The sequence below is a fragment of the Bemisia tabaci genome, chromosome 5 (genome assembly GCF_918797505.1).
Source record: "Bemisia tabaci chromosome 5, PGI_BMITA_v3".
Lineage (NCBI taxonomy): Eukaryota > Metazoa > Arthropoda > Insecta > Hemiptera > Aleyrodidae > Bemisia > Bemisia tabaci.
Window position 1 is genome coordinate 20,639,416 of NC_092797.1, and position 27,224 is coordinate 20,666,639.

At 40.4% G+C, this 27,224-nt stretch overlaps 1 protein-coding gene across 1 annotated transcript in view; it reads left to right on the forward strand.

Annotated features, from left to right (window-relative positions):
* The window catches only part of LOC109036620 (probable G-protein coupled receptor Mth-like 1), a 138,147-nt gene that overhangs the window by 69,864 nt on the left and 41,059 nt on the right, over positions 1-27,224 (forward strand). The window contains exon 2 of the mRNA XM_072300408.1: positions 25,607-25,685. Coding sequence (XP_072156509.1) covers positions 25,607-25,685 — 79 coding nt within the window. The remainder of the gene's footprint in view (positions 1-25,606; positions 25,686-27,224) is intronic.

Here is a 27,224-nt window from a genome sequence, read left to right on the forward strand (position 1 = left end):
ATCCTTTAAATTCTATTACGTGGCACCCCGGCACCAGTGTTGCGATTGCATGCAAGAAGAATTGCGACAAACTGATGAATAGCACCCCCTTCGGCCACTTTTGGGCCGAGGTCGTCGCTTTTCTGACGCAAGGGCGTAAGAACATTTATAAATGAGCCATGTCGTCCATAAAACTCCAGCATTTTCCACGGCTCACATCAAGATGCATCTCCGCCCTTCGGTAGACACCAAGGGAGCGCTTGCTCTCCTGCTGCCCCGAAGCCCGAAGCCACCAGACGGCGGCGCACAGTGGACCGAGTCATTGAGAGAGGTCGGACATGAAATATTTGGCTAAAACTGCAAATTTTGACGTTTTTTCATCGCTATTTTAATGTTTCAGGGGTGCTTTCGAGAAGCAAATTTTACGAGAAAACCAATGAACCACTCTTAAACCTCAAAGTTTTGTATAAACGGAGTTATAAGCGTTTAAAGTTTCAAAATTATGTCCGACCTCTCCTATTGACTCGATCCACTGTGCGGCGGCGCGGTTCCTGATGGGTCGAAGCCGCGGCCGAAGACAAGTAATCAGAGTCCGCTTCAGTTACTCAGCGCGCCGATTTATAACAACTCTCCATCAGGAGTGCCAACTGCAAGGTGCGAACACGTACCGCGAGAGGGAGAAATGTTACTGCTCTCGTTCTTGTTGTTCTCTCAGCCGTGCGAAGAAAGGTCGGACGCAGGAGGGAGAAAGAACGCGTCGAGATGCCCCAGTTGACTCAGAATCTGATCATTCCAACTTTCAAGATCGCGTAATTTGCCGCTCCGGTTCTGATCGAGGGCTCCGAGAGGAGTCGTTTCCCACAAATGGACGTATTTATGGTAAAAGGAACTATGTGCATAGGGTTTGCGTGTAAGATAGTTCCTTTTAGCATAAACAAGTCCGAATGTCATTTCTTGGATAATCCTCTTGGAAATCCGATCCGCCCGTAAGGATTACACGTGAGGTGCGGGACGCGAATACTGCCATGCTAAGGAAGAACACCGTATATGAGCCATTGGGCGTTGCCGAATTTCTTCTGGCAAATCACTAATTTTCAGGAAAAATTTTGAATGTTTTTCTGCCGATTTCTTGGATAATTTTGTTCGTATTTTGATCTAAAGCTCCTGAAAATTTCAAGGAAATATATTCATAACTTTCCTCAAAAATAAAAATTTTATCGAAGAAAATTTGGCAACCCTCGAATGTTCATACGGCGTTCTTCCTTGGCACGGCAGAATACGTCAAGTTGAATCTCCTATCGCCCCTACAATTTTAATCCTGCTGAGTGTCTTCGTGCTCTCGCGCTTACTTAAAAAGCAGAAAATCAGCGCCCTGTACCAACTCTTGATTTCCAATGTATTCTTGCAACTGGCTACGTCCGAAGTAAGAAGGAAAATCTGCTGTGGAGCTAATTTTTATGAGTCTGTAACAGGGTCGTTGTAAGGATACTTGTCACCCATACTGCCGTGATAAGGAAAAATGTCGTATGAACCCTCAGGCATTGCCGAATTTCCTTTGATAAAACACGAATTTCCTAGTAAACTTGTGGATATTTTCTTTCCAATTTTTTAGATAATTTGATCACAATTTCACCAAAAGTTTCTGAAAATTTAAAGGAAAAATTGCATAGGGTTCCGCAATAATAAACATTTTATGGGATGAAATTTGGCAACTCTTGAATGTTCATACGGCGTTCTTCCTCAGCAGGGCAGTATACAAGCGGCAAATCCTCCTCCTCCTCCTGGTCCAATGAAAGGAGAGAGAATGGATAAGCAGGGGGGCTGTAAGAAAATTGTCGCTCTCAAAATGCACGTACTAGATTCCAGGTCCCACATACTTCTCTAATCGTAGTTATCGAGTTGTAATCGTCGTTCTTAAACGGTAGGTAACAAATAGTTTCGTTAGGATAACAATGTTACTTACATCGTTTCCAAAGTAAAACTTGTCGATTTTTTATTTTAAGAATGATCAATTATTAAACTTCTGGATGAGTTTTGAGAATTTTCCGAAAAATTTACGACCGATTTAAATAAAATTTTCCATCTGACCAAACTTCGGTCCATTTTCTTTGGATTTCCTACTCCCTCGGCATTTCGACAAAATACTAAACGAATAATTTTAATACGTAGGTAAGTGTGCGAAGAAAAAAAAACAGCCCTTCCTTCTTTTTAAAGTGTTTTATCGTTGCCAGTGTTCGAAACTCACAGGCGCCAAATGCGCCTAAAAAATCGGCCATGGCGCCTAAAAAATGAAGGCTTTGCGCCAACGTGGCCCCTAAAAATTGCCCCCTAAAAATCTGAATTTTCATATTAGGCGATTATTCAAAATTTTCAGCAACACAAGTGAAAGCTTTTTCTATTCTTCACGATTTCATAATTTGTGCTTTTGTCTTCCCCAAGTTACAACTACTTACTATTTCTGTAACGAAAACATTTTGCGTCTATATTTTCACTAAATGCGCCGTAATATATAGGCAAAAAGTCAATTTGGACCCTAAAAATTCTTCAATGGCGACTAAAAGTTGGGCTTGATGCGCCACATGGCTCCTAAAACTCGAAGGTGAGTTTCGAACACTGATCGTTGCTTCTATCAGAGTAGGAAATGTCCACCCTCATCCCTTATTTTTATTGTGCGACCGTGGTTCAACATCTGGAACGGCAACCTTGGACGGAATGTGTCGGTTCAGCTCTTGCGGTCAAGTTCAACTTTCCTGCTTTCCTTCGTTTCTCCCTCCGCACGGTCCGTTCCGCTCCGCGTTCCTCATCACGAATTCTCCTGTGGCTTTCGGCACCCCTCCCCCTTCCCCCTTCCCGCGAGTCGTGCATCCAACCGCAAGAATTCCGGATAGCATGACCCCTCCGTATCATTTGCCTGGAAATCTTGTTAAAACGTTGAATTAAGATTCGCTCGTTGTAGTTGCTAATTTCTTACTTTCAGCTCTGAGATTGAACCGTGTTGTCACTTTGAACTCAAAATCAAGAATTTTTGAGACAACCCTGGACGTCATACGGTTGGGTTTTTGGTTCATCAAATTCGGGAGATCCGATGGTGCCAGTGAGTAATTTAGTTTTCCAAACCGACAGTTACTAATGCGACAAATGCCCCTGAGAATCTTTCATGTTACTAAAAGAGTAAAACCATGTGCAAAAATAATCCCTAAAAAATTCCCTGAGTCATGATTTTTTAATTTAGTGAGTTTTCCTCAATAGGCACGCAACCGAACTCAAAAATTCGATTTAGCTCCTTGAAAATCTCCAACGCCTCCTTAAAATTGAGCTTTTTGGGTCAGACGGCCCCTAAAACTCAAAGGCGAGTTTGAAGCACTGGTCTTCTACCTTTCTAAATATGACTCATTTTAATCATGCTAATGGTTAGTCTCTAAGTATCGTTTGTAAAGAATGGAATTCCAGAACCCCATTTTCTTTTCACATCATTTTCCATTTTTTCCGAGCCTGAAAGTCCTATGTCATCTTTTATTTTTGTACTCATCTCTCCTGAAACCATAAGAAGTCCCTTAACATTATGATCTCTAGGTCCATAATGTAATATTATGACGTACCATACATGCGTGTCTGCCGGTCACCTCCAGCTACAGATTTTACGTTGGGTCCTCGAGAATTAGTGTTTTTTTCCCAGGAATTTGGCAATGTTTGAGCCAAGGCCTTAACTAGGTTTCGCCGCGTGAAATGAAATAACCAAAATACCAAGTCGAGATTGCGTTTCCCGGCACCGTTCAGTGGCGTGGCGTGAATTGCGATGTATCGATTGTTATACCATTTAAACCTATGGAAAAATATCGATAAATAGGGTGTTCGCTGCGAACACCTTAATATCGATCTTTTACCATAGGTTTAATGGCATAACAATCGATATATCGCAATTCACGCCACGACACTGGCACCGTTGGAAATTAGACTCATTCAGCTGTCGACGTAAACTAGGGAACTACTTGCAGACGATTTGCTTCCTTCTTTTTCTTTTAATGCTTGAGGTCAGCCATATGAAATTACACCACAGCTTGAGGTGAGGACCTTATACGCGATCGGTACTGATTCTCACTACGTACCGAAGACCATCGGAATGTTGTTTGCTTGACCACAGTTTTCATCGAAAAAACTTATCATCTCCTTCGTGTTCTCGGTTTCTACGTCAAAGATATATTTATTATTCCGTTTTTGGAATGGATTTGATCTATAATTTACGAACCAATAATCTACTACAAACTTCAATCATTGATGGTGTAGCACGGATCACTGTAAAAAAAACCTCTTGGACCAATGCCGCGGTGCACTGACTTAAGAGTGCAGTTTCTTGTCGCCGGATTTAAGAGTATTGAACTCTTGTTTCAAGCGGATTTTGCCTTGATTCAATTCAAAATCCGCTTGAAACAAGAGTCCAGACTCTTAAATCCGGCGACAAGAAACTGCACTCTTGAACCAAGAGGTTTTTTTTTTTACCAGTGCATGCAGTATAAGGGTATTCAAATCGTTATAACTGCAGGTTAGGTTATTTTGTGAAATCTGAAGAGTGTCATCGTGGTTTTTCATTATTTTGAAGCTTGGCAGAAGGGAAATGCAAAATGTGCAACTTTATTCGATGGAATCCAAGTCTGTTTCCACAAAAAATGCCCTCAATAGTGTAAAATTCCGTTAAATTGTGCCGCTCTTAAAAAGCGCGGCAAAACGATCGATAAAAAAGCATTTCCTAGTCTATGGATGGAACCGTTGGATAGACGGTCAGTAAATTACTAAGTAATTAGGCTGGAGACGATTCGACTCAGATTTTAACATTACGCGTTTGAGTCAAATCCGCGTAGAATCGCATCGAATCAAATGGGGTCATACGAGAGGTCCTTACGGCCTATTATGACCTTACAGAAGCCGGTAATTTACTTTCGCCACTCACTTTTTTCGCATTGATTGACGTCACGGTTTGAACCTCCAAGTTCTTGCAAACGAGTCCAAAATTGGCAGGTGCACTGGGAAAAGCTGTCGGGCAACCTCAGCTCAATGCAAAAGATCTGCCATGCTAAGGAAGAACGCCCTACGAGCCTTCAGACGTTGCCATATCTCTTTCAATAAAAAACAAATTTACTCAGCAAATTGTGAATATTTTTCTTCAAATTATTCAGACAATTTTGTTCACAATGGGCCTGTTGCATGCGAGAGATACAGCCGTGCGAATAGACTTTTTAGAGGTTAAATGACACGAAAATTACGATGCTCACATTAAAAAAGTCTGAAATACACTCCTTACTGCGCAATTTGTGTTGTTAGGAACGCGCTTTTTTAAATTTCCCGCGTCTGGGGGCAGTTTTCTAACGGAAACAATTAACGGCAACTCGCGGCTATTTACGGTCAACTAAAACTGACAACATAACCTAAAAATCGGAGCTCGTGACATCGTGAAATGAAATGTAGAAGGATTGCGTTGAATATTTAAAAGTTGATCGATTTGGTTACCGCATAAAGCGTTTATGGACCACTATAGGAGATCACGTTGGGTTTGTAAACAAACTGAAGGAAAAAATAACAACAACAACAACGACTCGGCATCTTCCGGAAATCACCGAGCCCGCCGTTTGCTTGTTTCCGGTGATTAGAAAACTGCCCCCAGACGCGGGAAATTTGAAAAAGCGCGTTCCTAACAACGCAAATTGCGCTGTAAGGAGTGTATTTCAGACTTTTTTAATGTGACCATCGTAATTTTCGTGTCATTTAACCTCTAAAAAGTCTATTCGCGCGGCTGTATCTCTTGCATGCAACAGGCCCATTCAATCTTAAATATCTGACAATTTTGGGGAAAATATGCAAAACTTTCCTGCAAAATACATGTTTTACCCGGTGAAATTTGGCAACTCTCGAATGTTCATACGTCGTTTTTCCGTAGCAAGGGAGTATTGGGTGCCGCCACACCGCGTCGCGTCGCCCAAGCCCGCTTCCTCCTCAAAGGTCCGATGCGTTTACAGCCATTCAAGAGTAATTACTGTCTGAAGCCCTTTTTCAGGCCCCCATTCGTTTGCCCCCCGGCCACCAATATTCAATTAAGTGCCGCGACGCATACGTCTGTAAGGAAGAACGAATTGCATCTGGCTGGGTCTGTTTGAAGAGGTAATACGCAAACGATTTAGTATGGTTGACCCCCCCCCCCCCCCCCCCTACCCCCTCGGTCATCCCACCCCCATTGATGCCAAATCGATAAAGGTCTGAACGATCAGTCTGCCGTGCTAAGGAAGAACGCCGTATGGACATTCGAGAGTTGCCAAATTTCCCTTGATAAAACATTTATTTTCGACAACATGCTTATTTCTCCTTGAAATTTTCAGATATTTTAGATTAAATCACGTCCAAAAACGAGTGAAAATTTTGGGAAATAATATACGCAATTTCCCCTGTCATTTCGGTCTTTATCGGTAGAAATTTGGCAGCGTCTGAAAGCTTATACGGCGTTCTTTCTTAGCACGGCAGCTTTAAGGTTCACTCTGAATTGGGCTCAATAATTGAGTTTCTGGGCTCTTAAACATGCCAATTACCAAAATTATACGCTCTGGGTGTGACCCAGATCCATATTTTACCCGCTATCGGAAGAGAGGTTGATTTATCAATTGATTTATTTCACTCTAATTTTGCTATTGCCGCGAGGTACTTAGAGCTTAATTTAAGAGGCGAGTAAGCAAGTTCATCTTCCGAGTAGGATGTTGAGTTGGGATGATGTGCGGAAACCGGTACGCAGTTCTGGTAACCAAGACGTAGTGGCCACCGTCAACAATAATTTAGATTTAGCCCAGGATGTATTTCCTCAAAACCAATTTGAACTGATACGAAGTTTATGATTTAACGTAAAATTTCAATAATTCTCAAAATTGTCGGGAAATGCGTCATATTTAGCAATGTTCGATCATACCGATCCGGGGGTGCAGAAACTTTCATATCACGGCACCGACTGGTCTCGGTCTAGTCTCATGAGGTGGAAAACCCATCTGAGGACGCGAAAAATGGGGGCACCGCGTGAAAAGGGGGTAGTACTTCTTTGCAAGGTGGGGAACGAAACATTCAAGCGCGTTGCTCTGAGGGAACAAAACTATCAACCTCGTTACTCTATGTGTCTGGCAAAATTCTGCGAAAAGAGGTGTGTGAAAAAAACGGCCAAAAATGCCTCAAGGCATTTTCGAATTTTGATCACTTGGGGTGATACAGTAGCTTCCCAGACGCCCAAAACCGGTCGCCGTTTTGCTTAGAAGCGCCGGGTTGCGACGTTGCCATTTTTTAAAGTGGAAACCTTTAAAAATTCATATCTCCGCCGCATCTCAACCGATTTCAATGAACTTTTTTTTAAAATGTTCCTCTTAAATAGAGCTTTCTAGTGGTATATAGTTTTCTGGGGTTTACTTGGCTTTAAGTGGCACTTACGCGGTTTTAGCACTTCTTGATAGACACAAAAATGTAGTTTTTATTTTACCACGATCGTGGAATCGACGAAATCTAAACAAAAACCAGTCTAAATGAAAGTTCAGATTCTCACCTTTCTAACGAGCACAAGATCATCCCGGGGAAACGTTTAGTTTCCGAGATATGACCGCTCAAAGTTGGTCACATGCGCTTTTGCGCAATGTGAATGCGCCTTATCACTAAGTCATTCGCGAACTGGGGGTCCCTTATGTTCAATTTACGTTGAAATAATTACACAGAGCAGTAAGGTGTACAACACGAGCCGTATTTTCACCTTCGGCTGCTGATGTGCGACGTTGCCATTTTTTTAAGTGAAAACTCTTAAAAATGCATAACTCCGCTGCATTTCAACCGATTTCATTGAACTTTTTTTTAAAATGTTCCTCTTAAATAGAGCTCTCTAACGGTATTTAGGTCTCTGGATTTTATTGACTTCAAGGCGGCACTTAGGTCGTTTATATGGTTCTTTGCAGAGATTTTTCATATAGAAAATAGTGTTGCTATTTTTTATTTTTTATTTTTTTTTCCGCGGGTTGTGGGAGGGTTTGAAATGGCAAAATTTAAAAGAGAGAACTTTGAAAAAAGGGATTCTTTTAATCACTATTCTTACGTGTACAAATATTGAAAGCGACGCTCTCATTGTACAAGGGAAGTTGGTGTTGTTAATTTACCAAGATTTTTGCATTATACTTTAAGCGATGGTGATCTTCCGGTCTAGTTTGAATGTTAAAAAAAATCGGGGGAAATACAGACCCCCTTCCGAAAAAAAAAGAAGAAAAAAAATAGCAACTCAATTATTTATATGAATAATCTCTGCAAAAAACCATACAAACGACCTAAGTGCCGCCCTGAAGTCAATAAAATCCAGAGACCTAAATACCGTTAGAGAGCTCTATTTAAGAGGAACATTTTAAAAAAAAGTTCATTGAAATCGGTTGAAATGCAGCGGAGTTATGCATTTTTAAGAGTTTTCACTTAAAAAAATGGCAACGTCGCACATCAGCAGCCGAAGGTGAAAATACGGCTCGTGTTGTACACCTTACTGCTCTGTGTAATTATTTCAACGTAAATTGAACATAAGGGACCCCCAGTTCGCGAATGACTTAGTGATAAGGCGCATTCACATTGCGCAAAAGCGCATGTGACCAACTTTGAGCGGTCATATCTCGGAAACTAAACGTTTCCCCGGGATGATCTTGTGCTCGTTAGAAAGGTGAGAATCTGAACTTTCATTTAGACTGGTTTTTGTTTAGATTTCGTCGATTCCACGATCGTGGTAAAATAAAAACTACATTTTTGTGTCTATCAAGAAGTGCTAAAACCGCGTAAGTGCCACTTAAAGCCAAGTAAACCCCAGAAAACTATATACCACTAGAAAGCTCTATTTAAGAGGAACATTTTAAAAAAAAGTTCATTGAAATCGGTTGAGATGCGGCGGAGATATGAATTTTTAAAGGTTTCCACTTTAAAAAATGGCAACGTCGCAACCCGGCGCTTCTAAGCAAAACGGCGACCGGTTTTGGGCGTCTGGGAAGCTACTGTATCACCCCAAGTGATCAAAATTCGAAAATGCCTTGAGGCATTTTTGGCCGTTTTTTCACACACCTCTTTGCAATGGGGTAGGTATCTAAATTTATTTTGGGGGAACTTTTGGAAGTTCCTGCACCTGTGTACCAAACTGAAACTTTATTAACGTATCGGCAGAAAATTGTTAATTCTCACAACTCATCTCAGAGTTCAAGAACGGGAATTTGATGAAGCGGTGCCGAAGTGAATCAATCTATACAAATTGAAATTTTCTGATTTTATGCAGGAAATAAAGAAGCAATGATGTGAGGTTGTCAGGTAATTTTAAATGCATCAAATCGTGAAAGAAATTGCATGAGTATAATTCCCTCAGAATCTGAATTGAGCGCTGTTTGGCGAGAGGACCGAGTGACATGAATTAGGACTCACGTCATGAGTAATGCGAATCGGAAGTGAGAAATAATATTTGAAGCAGATTTAATTATTCATTGCTCGACGTCACACTTGAATAGTCCGTTTATGAAATTGAAATCTAATCTTCGTCTTGAGCCGATTTCAATTAAGCAAATTGCTTGAACGAATCGCCAACCCTGTCCCGTTAACTGTTTTGAATTCAAAGCCACGCCAGGTGGAAAATCTAGAGAGACTAATGATGGCTTGAGGAGGTATAGAGAAGAAACGCGGCTGAAAAATGTTTTTATGACGGATTATTAATTTGATCAAATGACGGCGGACGCGGTGTGGCCAAGGCAGTGATCGGTGTTGGTGGGCTGTGTCTCAAAATGCATCAATGCCAAATTCTTTTGGACGCCAAGTTCGAAAGTTTATAAGTGATAGCGCCACAGTAAACGAGCCCGCAGTGGGTCAACTCAAACGAATCCACGTATTTTTCCAACGAAACAAACTCAACAAAATCTCTTTCTCTTATCGGCTCCAAATGGGCTATCCTAGACAAGATTTTAAATAGAAAAAAAGTCACATTACGACCAGAAAAGTACGTATATAGGAAAATGATATCTATTATGAGCTTCGTGAGAGCTCTGATTCATTAAAGTTTCAAGCTGTCATTCTGCATCAGTACATTACATAGTTCTGCTGAAAGTTCGAAATTCCTCCAAATTTTTAAATGTGCCTTATGCAGCCTAGGGGGCGGTAATATTTCCGGTCACGCGAAAGTTGTGGAAAGCCTGGTTTTTTTTTTTTTTTTTGGGGGGGGGGGGCTTTTTTTGGAAGACGTTTGCCATAGAAACGGTGAAATAAGCGTTGATTAAGCCCTTCTTACTACCATTTTAAAATCTCCCTCTCATCGTACTGGTCGACCGAAAAACTTGACGACTAAAAATGAAATATAAAAAAAGTCATCACTTTTATGGAAGAACTTTTTCGGCGCGCGCGAAATCGTGGAAAGCAGGAAAATCGACCTCTCATTCCACCTCTAAGTCTGATTTTTATTCCGCTTCCTCGTGTAGGAAGAAACAACTACGAGGTTCTGTAGAATGCTCAGCCGGCGAAAAAACCCATAGGATAAATCTGGAGCACCATTTTCAGATACTATGAAAGAATGAGACGTAAATAATGCGTATATTTCATTATTTCCCGCAACTTGAGGAGCAATCTCTGGTCTTCTTAGACAGAACACCGTATGAACATTCGAAGCTTGCCAAATTTCCTTTGAAATGTTTATTTTTGAAGGAAGCTGTATGGATATTTTTCCTTGAAATTTTCAGGAAATTCAGGTAAAATTGTGAATAAAATTATCTAAAAAATTGGAAGAATAATAGTTACAAATTTCCCCAAAAATTCATGATTTACCTACGGAAATTTAGCAACGCCTGGGGGCTCATACGGCGTTTTTCCTTCGTATGGCAGAACTGCACAAGATTCTGTTTACATTTTTATTGCGCCCTGCGCTGAAGTGTCCGACAAACTGCGCTACCTGTAGAGAGGGCAATTCACTCGCTTTTTTCACTTCTTTTATTTATTTTCAATGTCATCGATAAGTAAGTTCGACCATGAATAATTCAGATACTTGTCCGGCCCGAGAAAAAAGGCAAAGAAGAAGGCGAAAGGGGATGGCTTGGTTCCAAGCGAAAGCGAAAAGGCGAAAATAATAACGCTCCGCAGATCTGAGCCGTGATATTCCGCGCTGCCAGCTTGACTGAACGGAATTTCAAGTTTCAAAATTAAGCTGTGTATTTACTAGATTTTTAACCCCTAGTTTGGACCCCAGAGTCCCAAGCCGAGCAAGTTCTCGATTCAGCCCATTGCCAAATCCAAAAATATTGACATGAATTTTACAATATTTATAATCACAAAACTCAAAATCATTAGTTTGAGGCGATGATAATGACGTTTATGTACATGCATATTTCATTTGTTTTCATTTCTTTTTCTTCTACTTAGCTGTAGGTAAGGGCAACGTCGATTTGATTTTTCACCTTTAAAGCATCCTTCAGGCCATCTAAGCAATGCATTACTCAATAGAGTTTTTTTCCACCTTTTTTATGTACCTAATCCCTTGCGTTGATAGCGCACTGAGGAAATGTTCGTCGACCAAGCAGAGCCGTCGTCAAATTTTGACGTGTTTGTTCATACGTCAAAATTTGACGACTTCATGTATAATCGTTCTCTCAGTATGTCTCTTTGATGTAATAAACGACGCAGAGGATTAGCAGAAGAGAAGGTGTATTATTGACCGTATCTAAAAAGTCGATCACGTAAGATCATCAACTCTTGTGGTTTCTGCTAAGGAATTCGCGCGCGAAACTGCTGCGATTAGAAATCACTTTCAATAGACATTGAAACACACGAGCCAAGTTAAATTGGCGGCCAAGAAATTCCTTATTTTTAGATACTAGAATTGAATTGGAGAATGAGTTCCTTGAAATTTTCATTTTTCTTATCTTTCCTCGTTCAGCAAAGTATTCACTAAAGCCCTGAAACTCGGCAATGTTGCGTGTATCAATTGATTCTTTTTTTTTTTTTTTTTTTTTTTTTTTTTTTTTTTTTATGATCGCTCTGTTTGACCACTACTTGCAATGGAGCGTGAAACAGGTATTTTAAGAATGGCGTAGGGCAACCGATCAGATTCCCTGCTGTCCCGCAGCCACTGGTCCAGTTGGGGCGAAACAATATTCTTCAAACGTCTTTTCCTTTTTTTTCTATCGCTTCTTTAAGTGGATTCTTCAATAAAAATGCTGCACGAGCACTTGCGCCCGCAGTACCCCCTCTCAGTATGCAATGTTCCTGGAGCGTTAAAGTGTCGTTGGGTACGGTCGTTTATTACTTTATTTTCGTACAGACAGGAAAATAAGAGAAACATTACTTCAGTCAACATGTAAGAGCCAGAAACTTGTAAGCATGGCTGTTGCATCAACACACACGACTTCTTGACCCACCTCACCTAGAAGTCTTTACTTAGATGGATTGCATTTCGCAAAAAGAAACCAAGGACATGCCATTGTTGCTAGGATTGTGCAACTTACATTCTTTGCAAAAAGTTACCGAAAGCATACAAAAAATTAAATTAAATTTACAAAGGTAATTTTCATCTTGAATTTGTAGTTTATTGGGAGTAAAGATAAAACTTATTTAGTTGATCAGTTGGACCTACTTCTATCAAACGGAACTAAGCGCCAATTTGAGTTCCTTTTGAGGAATTTAGAATCCCGGATAGCGCGTTCTGTCAAACGGACCCAAGCGTCATGGAAAAGCATTGCGAGTATAGGACGGAATAGCCGGATGCCCGATTCCGCCGCCAATCCAAGCCCCCCCTCTACCTTTCTCACCCTATGGCGCTTAGGTCCGTTTGATAGAGATATCTTAGCAACATTGGAATGCCCTTGGTTCCTTCTTGCAAAATGCAATCCAAATATGGACGGGCCCTAATATGGCTATCAACTCAAAAAAACAGAAGGTAATCCATAGATTTCCCAAAAAATATAAATTTATTCGAGGTAACCAGGCAACATTCGAATACTCTTACGGTGTTGTGCGCCATACCAGCGCAGTTCATACGTAACATAAACGTATCTGTATTTCAAATTGGGCTCCGAGTGACGCATAGTATCTTGTCTGTCAGAGCTCTTTCAGAGTTGCAGTTACGCCCTTATGGCAAAACCGCGGCCAAGTCGAATAAGGACGCGTCCGGCTTAGCAACGGTAGGTGATGACAGTGACGGGTGACGGGTGACGAGTCTGACAGGTCACCTGGTCACATGCCCGGGAACGGACGACATGTCAGGCCGTCGACGACGTTCCCATCCGACGTCCATCGTCAGTCAGTCTCCTCGCGATTCAGGCTCCGCGCCGCGCCGCGCCGGTCAGTGGAGCATCGATGACGTGTCCGCTATCCGATAGGCCACTCGAATAAATTCAGACTCGGGTCTATCTGCGGGTCGGTATAGGTGAAATTCCAGAGCCCTAGCCTAGCCGTTGCTCCATCAAGAAGCAGACATCGTCCCCCTCCTGGTAACTTCAAGCAATTGGACTGCATTTTGCAATTCGGACCTATAAATTCTGGCTCATCTGAAAAAACACTTATGTGCATAGGGAAACTAATGGCACATACGTTGTTTTTAAACCGGGCTAGAATTTATAGTTCCAAATTGCAAAATGTAGTCCAATTCTGTCGTGCTAAGGAAAAACGCCGTATGAACCTTCAGGAGTTGCCAAATTTCATTTTCTGGAAAACTTATGAATATTTTCGCTTCAATTTTTCAGATAATTTAGTTCTAAATTTGATCGAAGTAGTCTGAAATTTTCAAGGCTAAACATACATAACTTTCCTCTAAAATAAACATGTTATCGAGGGAAATTTGGCAACTCTTGAATGCTCATACGGCGTTCTTCCTTAGCACGCCAGAATAACCCTCTATCAGCGGGGACTCTTAAAAGTTGGCAACACTTTTTTCCTCTATTTAAATGTATACGTAAAACAATCGATTCTTAAGGCAGCTTGCCTCATCTGAAATCGATGTTTTTTTAATTTAAATGGAGGAAAAACAGTGTTGCCAATATGCAAAATCTTCACTGTCCTCTCTGGGGAAGCGCAAGTAATAAGTAATAATCTCCTCAATCTGAGGAAATATTGAAATTGATGAAGAATCATCATACGCCTCAGTTCCTCAAAATTTTCGCTTAGTCTCCAAAATTGTTTGAATAAGACAACACGTCGCATATTTAGAGCTTACAATAGTTTCATTTGGCTTGCCTCACATAGTTTAATTAATGAACGTAGCGGGAAATTCAAGCGCGAAATCGCATTTAAATGCAATATACTTGGAGACTTTAAACGCAAGGGTAGAAAAGTTGCCGCATTTTTCCATACCAGTTAGGGGCCGCTCATAAATTCCGTATACGCCTAACATTGTATTGCATGTGGGGGGGGGGGGGGGGGTGTCTGTGCCTTCTTTACGGGTGCATTACAGAGTAAGGGTGGATTTCCAGGTTGCGATTCATAACGATTGAATGGTCCGGTAGCGCCGATTTTTTTTAAAATAAAAGGCGGAAAATCATCGCGAGGTGCTGCGGCAATTTTTCTTATCTAAAATTCATCACAAAACGCTAATTTGAGAGGTTTTTGTAGAATAATTCTTATAATTGAAGAGGCTATTTTCAGATGAATTTGCAAAAAGGAATCAAAACCAAACTCGTCTCTAACAGATTCTACTCCGCCTTAATCCCTGAAAATTTGAAAAGCCTGGAGTATGCATGTGCGTGCCATGTGCCAACTCCTAAATGCCATTCACATATATGTCTCTGGATGGCTGTAGATTCTTAAAATAATAATGAAGAAATAGAAAGCAAATAATTTGAGGAAAAAAAAAAACAGAAAAAAACTCTCGTCTCCGATAGAATTTAATTCGATAATTTTTTGAGTTTATATGATTATTTATAGCTCTTACTGTCTGTGCCCACGGTCATTCCGTCGCATTTGTATGAAAATATTTTTGTCTACTTTTTTTCATACGTATACGTTTGGTATGTGGAAAATTAATCATATCATCTGATATGATTTTAAATGTGTCAAAGCTATGACTCTATTCGAGCGCTCTTACAGTGCACTAGGCCTGCAGCCTCTAGCGACTGGCGAACCGTTACGCAAAACTCGCTTGCGGAAGGAGCGCAAAACATGGACACCGAAGCTTCCCCGTTGCTGCCCTGCGGCCAAAGAGGAGGATCTGCCAAGAGCTAGAACATGCCTCATAATCGGACGTGTATCGAAGACAGGCTGTTAACCCGCGCTTCTACCCAGAGTAGACATCCTCCAGTTTCCGGCGGCGGCGCTGTGCTTGCATGGGCCGTTCGCCGATTCATTTCGCCTTGTCCAGGTCAGGTGCACGATCCAGGTATCCAATGTGGGTCAAGTTGATAACGTGTTTCAACCTGTTCGTCGTCAGATCCAGAACGCATACTCCCTTTTTTCCTCTTCCTCACACGCGTAAACGTACCTCCCGGTCATAAAACACACAGACAAGAAAATTATGCGATAAAAATTATTGCAGAATGGACCAAAATAGGCCTCATTTTAGCACTTTTTAGAAAACGTTAATTTTACGACCGATTTCCCGATTCTCTCAGGATGAGGACAATCAGGATTTAATCACCGATTACATCGAATCGTACGAAAATCAGATTTGAGAAGATTCGGCCGTCTGATCGGATTTTTAATCGAGCTATTTTTGTAAAATTACATCGCCGTGCGTGAACTGATGACGTCGTTGTTCCGCAGTTTGCCTACCGCGAAAAAGCAGACTTTGGAAAAATTATGAAATCATGATTTAACAGTCAAAAATCAGGATTTCGTCAGGATATCCCAAAATGAAAAAAAACTCGACACCCTGCTATTCTGCCGAGCTAAGGGAAAAACGCCGTACGAGCCTTCAGGCGTTGCAAATTTCCGTTGGTAAATCACGAATTTTCGGGAAAATTTGTAAATATTTTTCTTCCAATTTTTCAGGTAATTTTGTTTGCAATTTTACCTAAAGTTCTTGAAAATTTCTCGGGAAAATGTTCATAGCTTTCCTCAAAAATGAGCATTTTATCGAAGGAAATTTGGCAACTCTCGAATGTCCATACGGCGTTTTTGCTGTGTACGGTAGTATTGTCCATAAACTCCATGTATTTCAGAGCTCACGTGAAGACGGAGATGCGCGGCGAGCTGAAATTGCAAATTATGGCCTCATCGTTTCAAGGTCACCCGAGAACTATTCGATGATCGGCTATTTAGACCAAGAGGTTACGGAGTGCGGCGAACGGTAGCGCAGGTGAACTTGGGGGGTACCTACGTCAAGTCAGCGACCGCGATCGTATGAGTCATTCCTCCGTAATCCTCTTGAATCGCGGCTCGCATCGCGTCGCGACGCCGCGGGAAGTCGTCGCGCCTCCGAGCATCCGTGCGCGACGCAACGGCTAGCCTTCAACGCAGCAGCAGGAGCTTCAGTGAAAGTGGTCAGGAGGCGTTGGTGTGGTGTGGTCCGCTGGTGTAATAGCTCTTCGCCCAAGTCCGGTTCCCTCTTGTATCATCCACCTTGGGTGCTGGGCTCGTTCATATTCAAAAACGCGCGTTAATGAAGCGCATATGGACGTATTTATGCTAAAAGGAACTATGTGCAAGTGCACTGGAAAAAAAAAACACATTGGATCTCGAGTCCAGACTCTTAAAAACATCGACAAGAAAAAGTACTCTTGATTCAATCAGAATCTAGCTTAAATCAAGAACCAAGCCTCTTAATTGAAGCGGATTTCGTTTTGATTCAAGCAAAAATCCGATTGAATCAAGAGTATTTTTTCTTGTCAGTATTTTCAAGAGTCTGGACTCTAAGAGATCCAATGTGTTTTTTTTTTATTCCAGTGTGGAAAGATTGGTGTGCTCGTGATGAGCTGGATAAGAAACAATGTGAAAGTGGATATAGTTCCTTTTGAGAAAATGGAAAAGCGCGATTTTACATTATTCAAATTACATACAGGGTGATCCAAAAGTCCCTTCCACCCCCTCTAACTTTTTACCTAATTGAGGTAAAGATTTGAAACTTGGGGGATGTTCCTAGGTCAAAGGGAGCTACTTTTTGGCCCCCCTAAAATTTTCAGGGGGCCCCCCTTGGGGGGGCAACGGCCCCCAACTTTTAATTTTCAAATGGGAAGACCCCCTTTGTGATAGCTCGTTCGAAAGAGCATAAAAAAAGAAAACTTTTCGCGCAAACCCGAAGTCAATATCTCAAACCGTTTCAAAATGGCGGCCGGTTAAAGTTCAAAATGGCCGAAAATTCACACTGGTTATTTGTCGATGGATTTGCGCGAAAATCGGTATGTAGGGGTATTTTGACACGAGAAAAACGAATTTGACGTTAGATTTTAAAAAAAAAAACCGAAATTTCCAAAATGGCCGCCGGTTAAAGTTTAAAATGGCCGAAAATTGTCACCTCGGTTTTTTGCTGATGGATTTGCCTAAAACTTGGAATTTGAGAGTATTTTGGCATAAGATAAACAAATTTGAACTAACATTTCTAAAAAAATCAATTTTTGGTCATTTTGAACTTAAACCGGCGGCCATTTTGGAAATTTAGGTTTTTTTGAAAATCTAACGTCAAATTCGTTTTTCTCGTGTCAAAATACCCCTACATACCGATTTTCGCGCAAATCCATCGACAAATAACCGGTGTGAATTTTCGGCCATTTTGAACTTTAACCGGCCGCCATTTTGAAAACGGTTTGAGATATTGACTTCGGGTTTGCGCGAAAAGTTTTCTTTTTTTTATGCTCTTTCGAACGAGCTATCACAAAGGGGGTCTTCCCATTTGAAAATTAAAAGTTGGGGGCCGTTGCCCCCCCAAGGGGGGCCCCCTGAAAATTTTAGGGGGGCCAAAAAGTAGCTCCCTTTGACCTAGGAACATCCCCCAAGTTTCAAATCTTTACCTCAATTAGGTAAAAAGTTAGAGGGGGTGGAAGGTGCTTTTGGATCACCCTGTATACATTAAATTACGAGGTGCTGGGCTCTTTGATATTCAAAAACACGTGTTAATGAAGCACACATGGACGTATTTACGCTAAAAGGAACTATGTGCAAGTGGAAAGGTGGAGTGTGCTAGTGGTGAGCCGGATAAGAAAAAATGTAAAAGTGGATATAGTTCCTTTTGAGAAAATGGAAAAACGGGATTTTACAATAAATCAAAAGGAACTGAGCGCTAACTCGTGAGCGATGGACATGTGACAAGAGCGTTGTGGACAGGGCGCATGAGTTAATGCTTGGCGCAGATTTAATTTAGACAAGCTGAGAATGAGAAAATTCCTGACAATTTCACTTTTCATTGCCATTCGGTACTCGAGAGAATAAAAATTCGATCACAAAAGACCCAGACTTCAGACTTCATTAGACTTTAGATTTCTAAATTGACTTTTGAGGCTGTGGTTACATATTGAACCAATCGATATCACTATAATCTCACCTGAGCGATCTGTCGAATACGATCTATAAAAACCATGAAGTGAACGTGCCGGTGGGGGAAGGGTGTATGAGATGCGTTTACTCGTGTTGGGCACAATTTTTGTGAAAGCCCTGTCAACACTAACAAGAGTTCAGTTCCGTAAACTCATCCCTGTTTGGACAAGGCCTTCTACTTATAAAAAACGAACGAAAAATTTATGAAAGAACAAACATAAATGTGGTCAAAAATTTTAACTTCCACCGCCGTGCCGGCCGCACTGTATTGGCGCAATGCGTGAAGTATTTATGCAGTCTTGTAGGCGCTATGTGTTTCACGCCAACCGCTACTGACCACACTGTTTGGCGCAATGCGTGAAGTATTCATGCAGTCTTGTAGGCGCTATGCGTTTCAAGCCAACTACTGCTGACCGCAGTGTGTTTGACGCAATGCGTGAAGTATTCATGCAGTCCTGTAGGCGCTATGTGTTTAATGCCGATCGCTGCGCGTTCCAAGGTCAAATTGCGTGTTTCTCTCTTAACTCGACTAATTAAAGGTGTTGTCTTTTGTATCACCGAAAGACGACAAAATAAGAAATTACTGTACTTTTACACTCAGGAAATGAGAGATTTTGTCACCTTTTCTCGTTTGTAATTTATTTTCTGAATCAGATTTTTTTTCTCTTTCTTTTTGATACCTACATTCAAAACAATTGCAAAGTTAGCCGCCCCTACATTTTGACGCCAGGCTATTTGATTCAAGACAATATCGGAAGATTAATTTGCGCAGGTAAAAATTAAAATTAAAACGCTCAAGATATTTCCAAATCTTCCATGCCTGGAACTCTCGTAAAATGTTAAAATTCTTCGTGAAACCCGCCTGAAGCCAAAAGCCGCAGGATCGCAAGCAGCAGAATTGAAAAACTGCTGACACTATATTAAGGATGATACAGAGTTATTTGCACAAGTTGTAGTTATTACTTGTATCATGAATAAAAGAACGAAGGGGATAGATTTCCATAATTTCACTCTTTTTCAACACAATTCGGTGCAAGTCCCGTTATTCGGCATTTCTTTGCCATTGAGTCATAAAATTGAAGAGCTCACTTTTAATTGCTTTCTCAAGTTGAGTATTAACTTCATCCCCGCTTTCTTTTTATCTCATGCGTGAAACCTCACGCCAAATACCTCTGGCTGGCAGAGATCCAGTCTAGATAATAACTGGGTCAAGCCCTTTCCCATCATCCCATCGCGCCTACGTCTTCTTCGAACAACATTGTGTTATGATTCCTCGGAAAACATTCGAGCGATCCGATGCCGTCCAAATTGTGTCACAGCATTATTAATTATTTTGATGATTTTTTTATTAGTATCCTCTCAGAATGACCATCAACGAAACTAATTAATTATGAATTGGATCAAGATTCATCATTGTATCACTGTCAAAAACTAATGAAGAAGCAATTTCTTCTTTCTTTTTTAACTACAATAAGACGTTTATGAGTAACACGCCCTTGAGATGTATTGTTTCTAAAGTACTGGCTTAGTACGTTTTCAATCACGAGAACAAACGTTCTCTTCTCAACTTACTTAAGCTCACATCTCTATGCCCTATAAGTCTAAAGTATCTCCATCGCGATGTTTCAAAATTTCCGCCTCTATTTTAATTTTTCGAAGAAATATGCGCCAATCATCTATCTTTAAATTTACCAAAAATATTCTGCCAGAGGAAAAATCCAATAAATTTTCAAGAAATTGCGTTAACTCGTTTTTCAAAGAAAAGAATTTAGTATGACAGGATTCTTGCAAAGTTGTAATCGGAGATACGTTGTCTCGCACTCTTGCCATATCGATAAAGTTATGATTTTCCCTAAAAAGTCATGCTCATTCGGTAGCTCTACTTTCGGAAACTCGCTTTCTTCTTTCTTAGTGTTTCCATTTCCTGTATATATTTGAAAGCACTCGTTGAGCAGACTTTATCCAATAGCTGATTTCAGAACTTTCTGTCCAATAATGTTTTTCAATGGAAACCCAAACGTATACTGAATCACAAATCTTGTCCAGCAGACCGTATATAATGAGCTCAGATGAGGCACTCCACCGCAACTTTCTTTTTTCGTTTTCCTGCAATTAATGCAAAAATTGTGCGATAATAAAGTACATAAACGTCTCAGGCCCGGCAAAAATGAGGGCTAGAATATTAAACTATAAATTATAGACATTAATATGTATAAATTATTATTTATATAATATTTAAACTTTATCAATAACGACCATCGTCTTCATTTGTATAGTCATCTTACTTAGTGGCAACACCAACTCATCATTTGAAACAAGCATTGTTTCCAGCTGCCATTCATATCGGAAGCTCTAATGACTGTTATTTGACTTAGCGGCTCCATTAATTTTACGGTGTGCCAAGTGCATCGGTCGATTTTTTCAACTTTCATTATGCATTTCTCCTATTTTCTCACTTTATTTCATTGCGAACGCATTTTCGTACGATAAGAAAGACACGCGCCGATCGGGTTTTCCTCTTAATCAGAAACATTGTTGCCGTACATCCTAAAAATATAAACGTTTTCTGCACAATCTTCCGTACGAGTTTCTACTACTTTGACTGCAGGTGTTCAAGTGGGTCTTTAGAATTATATAATGATTCTAACGTATAGAAGTAAAACTTAATAGATGAGGTTGACTTCTCGAGTTGAATAATTGGTAATTTCGGCGTTATCGCAAAATTTAGATGAATGAAAAAATCAGAATATTAGGTTAAAAAATTTTTTCCTCCGAAATGGAGTAATGGACCGTTGAAGAGGGCTTGAGTTGAAGCAATTATGCAAACTTTTAATGTCCAAGATTCTTACGCAGGCAAAGATTTGGATACTGTTTAAATAATTTCCTGAGTCAATATCTTCGTTGGTATTACTTACAAAAAATTTGAATGGTCTGTTCACAAGAAGAAGGAAACAAAATACAAATCTCTGTCTAGAGTAGAGTTTGGAATGAATGAGTTTTTACCTCCGCCACATAACTTCGTACAAAAATTTCCTTTCCTCAGTCATGTATTTGTAACGAACACTAAATATTAGTTCAGAGAAGAGTATCTCCTTGGAAACTTACGATTGCAATACCACACCTTAATTTGTGCAGGTCACAATCTTATTCAAGAAGAATTAGGTTTTTTCTTTCTTTTTAGGAGAAACATTGTTGAATTTATGAACGCAACTAATTTGGATTCCCTACTCCAGAATTCCGATTTCAAGTTCTCGGAGAAATAAACATTTAAGTATGCTGCTTTAATTAATCCATATGTATTATTTTTATTTTTTTATTTTTTATAAAGGCACTGCACACTTTTAAAGGCTGATTATTAGTGCAACAATGAAACGAAAATTTCAGGGATGAGAAACGAGCAACACTGCATGAAATCGGTTGCACCGTTATCATGGCAGGTCAAAAAGTCAGGACACGCTAACGAAGCGAGATGATCTGATGCGGTCGATGTTAAAAGCTCACAAGTCCAGTTTTCCGAAGAGCCTTGAAGTCCTTAAAAATGCCTGTATACTAGGGTCCATCAGATAATTGACTTATTCTGTTTTAAGATCGATCCTCTCATGTATGCAAGCTTTTGTGGTCCGTCCGATCGGCAATAATTACTGTTTGCATTTCATTCGTGCGTCCGATCAATTTATGCAGATGTATGCACAATTGATATTAATGCATTCTGGTAGATGAGCAGGCAATCAGCTGATTCCTCGGTTTGATCAGCATGTGGCGCAATTTATCGACACCGGGGGGGGGGGGGGGGGGTTGTTGGAACGAAGGGACCGAGAAAAGTCCTATGAATTAAAAGATCTATTATAGCGGAACGAACTGTAAGCGACAGTTATTGTGAATTGAAAACGAATATTGAAGGAACAGAATGCAAAGCGGAACGGTCGTTTTTTAAGATATTCTCGTCTTGTCTTTTGTTTGGCGTTTCATTTTTATGATTTCGGAAGTCGAACGGGAAACAGCGTAAATAATCAAGGACCCAAATTAATTAAAGAAATTTGCGAAAGAGAGAGGTAAACAATTTGGCAAGTTAGCTGAATTTTTCTCGTAAAACATATTGTCAGCATTTCCTTTTTGGTCTATTTTACTTGTAGCTCTTCCCCGAGTTTTTTGTTGTAATTTTTGTTGAAATTGTTACTGCTGGAGATCTAACTCGAAAGCATTTGATGGGGCTTCGAAGACAGGGCACATTTCGAAAAAGTTGAGGTAATAACGATTTCAACCAAAACTGCAGTCTAAAAAATATGTTCTGTGAAAAATTCACGACTGAACTCCAATCATGAAGCATGAAATAGTGAGTTTGAAATTTTTTTTTCACCATAAGCTCCTCCTTCAAAGAGGAAACGTTGCGCCAACTTATCAACCTTGTAATGTAGTCACACTTACATGTAAAGTGTTAATAATTCTAAGGGCTTCGATTGTATATCCTCCTTCACTAGTCCATAAACATGCAAAGCATCCATGAATGTTAACTGCCGGCGAGCATCCGCTACATTATTCCAGTTTTCAAAGGAACAAGCTCATTGACTAACTTCGAATCGCAGTTTCTCCATGTTACCACGAGGCATTGAACATCGAAAGTGATTTGCAATGAGCTCGCCTTTAAGTTGTCGCTGTCTTGTACCTAGTTTTCCAACTCCCACGTGCCCTCCCACTTTTAGCGGACAAGTTTTTTCCCGCCTCCAAGTCCGAGCACCTTTTACGGCGACACCAACCTACCCTTGATACATTATGGAGAGCTGACACAGTTTTTTTCCGCCGTTTTGTCTGTGATTTTGCATCGCGCACTGTCCGTTTCAATGGTGGTCGGCCATGTTTGGACGAGCCTTGATTTGTCACGCTACCTTATACAATATGATGCTCTGGCACGTAATAAACATTATCATTCGCGATTCTTGCCTTTGAATAATCCTTATAGTGTGTAAAAGAGCTACCTTGTTGAATCAACAAATTTCATCAAGGTAAAATGTGAATGGCGTGCATTCAGTCAGGAGCATGCATTGCTGGAGCACAAGTTTGGGACACATGATTGTAGAGCATCATTTATGTGTGAGTAGCCTTTGCCTCGCTGGCAATATCGAAGAGGTCATTGCGTGAATCGATGCATTAAAAATATGGTTTCCCTTCTACCTATTATGCAAGCATGAATGAATCAAACCTATTCCCACCATACTTTCCGTTTGTACCTATTCAGGTTGGCATAGTTTTTTACAAGACTATTTTTTTCACTAACCTGGTTTTCTATTCGTTTTCATTTAATCGTCCATAAAATATTTCACCAACTTTTCTTCGGTATATACTTTATGAATCAGAAAATCGATTCCCGCAAGCAAGATGTGATAGTCAAAATTGGCCGCATCGTGGCATAGGGCACACCCAGAATTTTTTTGCCTGATCGTTCAAAAAAAATGGCACACGCTTAGTAAATCACGCGAATCTCGCCTTCATTTTCATGGACAAGCAAACACATGCCGTTTGGGTCGGAATCGTCGTATGCTCAATAATTTATACCCAATTACATCAAGCTCCGAAAAATTTTGAAAAGCGAAAGTCCCTAATCGAGATGGTTCGGGTGTAAAAAAATACAGCAGCTTCCTTTGAATCAAAAGTTGAATAGTCCGACTACAATTGCGAAATACTAATTGTTTATTCAATTTTACCCTCTGTGGCATAGCGTTACGAATTCGTAAAAGTGTATTTTTGGAGTAATTAAAAATTTAATACATGCTTTTGAAAAATGTCGTTAGTTTTTTCCTTTTTTTTGAGAAATTGATTCCTCTAAATTTAAAATTTTGAAAACAAATTTGGTATTCTACTTTTTTATGCAAGCATACAAAACTAGATTAGTGTCTCCCAGACTCTTGAGATCCAAAATTAATTCATGCCATTGTGGGTTTTAAGTAGGAGAAAAATATATAGATTCGATGCTCGTGACTGCACATCGATCGTCAGTACAATTGGCACTGTATTTTTAGTAGTTAAGAATAAGAAGGCAGACGCTTTTGCGTACACTTCATCAGCTCTCCATGCAGTTACTTCGATTTTGGATCTCTACGTGTTGGGTAAGTCCTCCGCTAAAAGCAGTTATTCGAACTTTGGCATTTTGCCGCAAGGCACTCATTGTCAGTGCGGGATCTGTAGAATCGGTGCGAGATGAATGGATGAAAGATCCATGATGAACAGTGGCGTGGCTTGATTTTCGATGTATCGATTGATCAACCATTGTAAACCTATGGAAAAGGATCGAAAATCAGGGTGTTTGCAACGAGCACCTTAATAATCGATTCTTAACCGTAGCCTCAAATGAGGTTATATCGAGAATCATCATTCACGCCTCACCACTGATGACGAAGTCAAACGATGGGCGGGTGCAATCGATAATAACCTCCTCAGTGGGAGTCCTGAAAGCAGTTGCGTCAGGCTCAGTACAGCAGTCGTGTAGGAGAACAAAACATGAGAACAAAAGACTTTCAATTTTCAAACGTTTTTGGCGTATGTGATAACTGATGTGATGAAACTAATGTGACTAAGGATAACTTCACATTGGCGCCCATGTGATTGGAGCATAATCTGATTGTGAGCCTCGTCCCAACCGTCACTGTTAGACTGCTACCAAAGTGCCTCCTAATAAAACCGTAAGTTCAAATGAGGGACTTGAAGAACAAGGCGCATAAGTGCAAATTTTGAAAAAAATTAGATAGTAATGGTTTCGAGTAGAACTGAACAGCATTTTGCAATAAGGTTCTACAATTTCTGGCTCATGTTTAAAACACCTATCTGCATAGGAAATTTAATGGCACATACGTTGTTTTTGAAATGCGCCTGAACTTGTAGTTCCTAATTACAAATTGTAGTCCAACCAGTCTTAATGCCTATTCTGTGAAGATTCGCTCCCAAATTCCAACTTTCAAGCATCAAAAAGTCAGTTTTGACTTTCCTCCTGGGCCGTAAGGATCCATGTAATTTCACAACTTCAAACACGTATTTCTCGAAATATCAAAAACCGATCTTATGCGCCTTGTCCTCCAAGTCCCTCAATTTTAACTCACTTCAAGAATAGAATGTAATTCATCAACACCTCTATCGCCGAAATCGCACTTCTCTAATGTTTACTGATTGTTTTGGTTTGTTGCAGCGATCGCGATGCACTTTCTGTTCCTGGCGGCGTTTTTCTGGCTCAACACCATGTGTTTCAACATCTGGTGGACTTTCCGGTAAGTTTACACTTCCGCCACGCACCCGTTTCCGTCTACTCACCTCTGTCTCTCTCTGTTCGGTGTCGTCCTCTCGACCTCTTTCTTCGGCGCTTCGCTCAGGATACGCGGCGCAGGTCCAGGACCCTCGGCGAGTAATAAGAACAGCGATAAAAAAAAGAGAGCCCATTGTTTCCGCGCTCGGCGCACACTTGCAGTGTGTCATGCAGTGTTGCCATCCCTCACAGTTCCTCAAAGCCCCTTTTCAACGGGTCAGTGGACCAATATACAGGGTGGCATGAAACGTAAAGAAGAAATGAAAGATTGGAAATTTCAGTGAAACATTTCATGAAATTTCACGAAGCTGTGGAATATTTCATGTTTTTCAGGGGCTAGAGTATGCAACCCGCACTCAATCACACAAAAGTAGAAGAAAGTCACAATTTTTTACATTTTGCGAAACGTGAAAAGGAATCGGTGTTTTTCAATATCTTGCAGGAATTTCTGAAATTTTATGAAATATTTCACGTGAAATTTCGAGATTTTATTTTTCTTGGAATTTTGCCATCCTGCCAATGTACTTTCTGCATAATTCTTCGTCCCCGAATGAAGAAATGTAACTCCATTCCAAGGTTGCCAAATTGTCGCAAACAATTCAATTGTTTACGAGAATGTAACCGTGCAATAGTTGTACAAAATTTTCCCGATTTTTGCATGAGATCAGAAGAAAAATCGCTCAAATTCTCAGGTAGAAAAGCCAAAGATTCTCTTGGTATAAATGCAATTTGCAAGAGAAAATGCGACAACTTTGAAATATTTTTACGCTTTTTCGAGAGCTCAACGACGAATTGGAGGAAAATTCAGGAAAAGTCTCAAGGCGACCTCTCGTTCACTTTTCTGAAAAATAATCGGATGTAAAATTCCTTCGTTTCATTCTCGAGGCAATTTTTGCCGCGATATGCCAAAAGCTCCTTTCCCTTTTGTGGAGCAAAATTGGAGCTTTAATTCGGCGCGCTCTTCATACCCAATTTATTTTACAGCTCCTTCTTGCTCCCGAGCAATTAGCCCTGTTCAGCTCTTAATGAGGAAAAATGTGATCCGCCAAGAGCAAGGGTCACAACAGTTTCGTGGGCTGTCGAAACAAGGACCTAAATTTTAATGGCTTTTATTTGGAAATTAATGTTCATGTCTGAATTTTAATCGTTTTAAACGGCAGATACAAGCGGAACTCATAAGAAACCGAATACAGACCTCGAGTCCTTTGTCGTTGCTGTTAAATTGGACGTATTTCTGCCAAACGGAACTATGTGTATTATGACATGAGCCCTGTTACGCATATATTCTTGTGAGTCTCAGGGCTCATGTCTTAATGCACATAGTTCCGTTTGGCAGAAATACGTCCAATTGTGAAAGCCCTTACACGGCTCCGAGTAATGGTTTTAAATTCTATATTCTTGTTATGGCGTCCGAGAAATGCCTGAGAGCATTTCTTTTATGGCCATTTAACAACAGGAGTTTCTGACCGATCTCATGTAACATTGTGGTTTGATTAGTAGGACG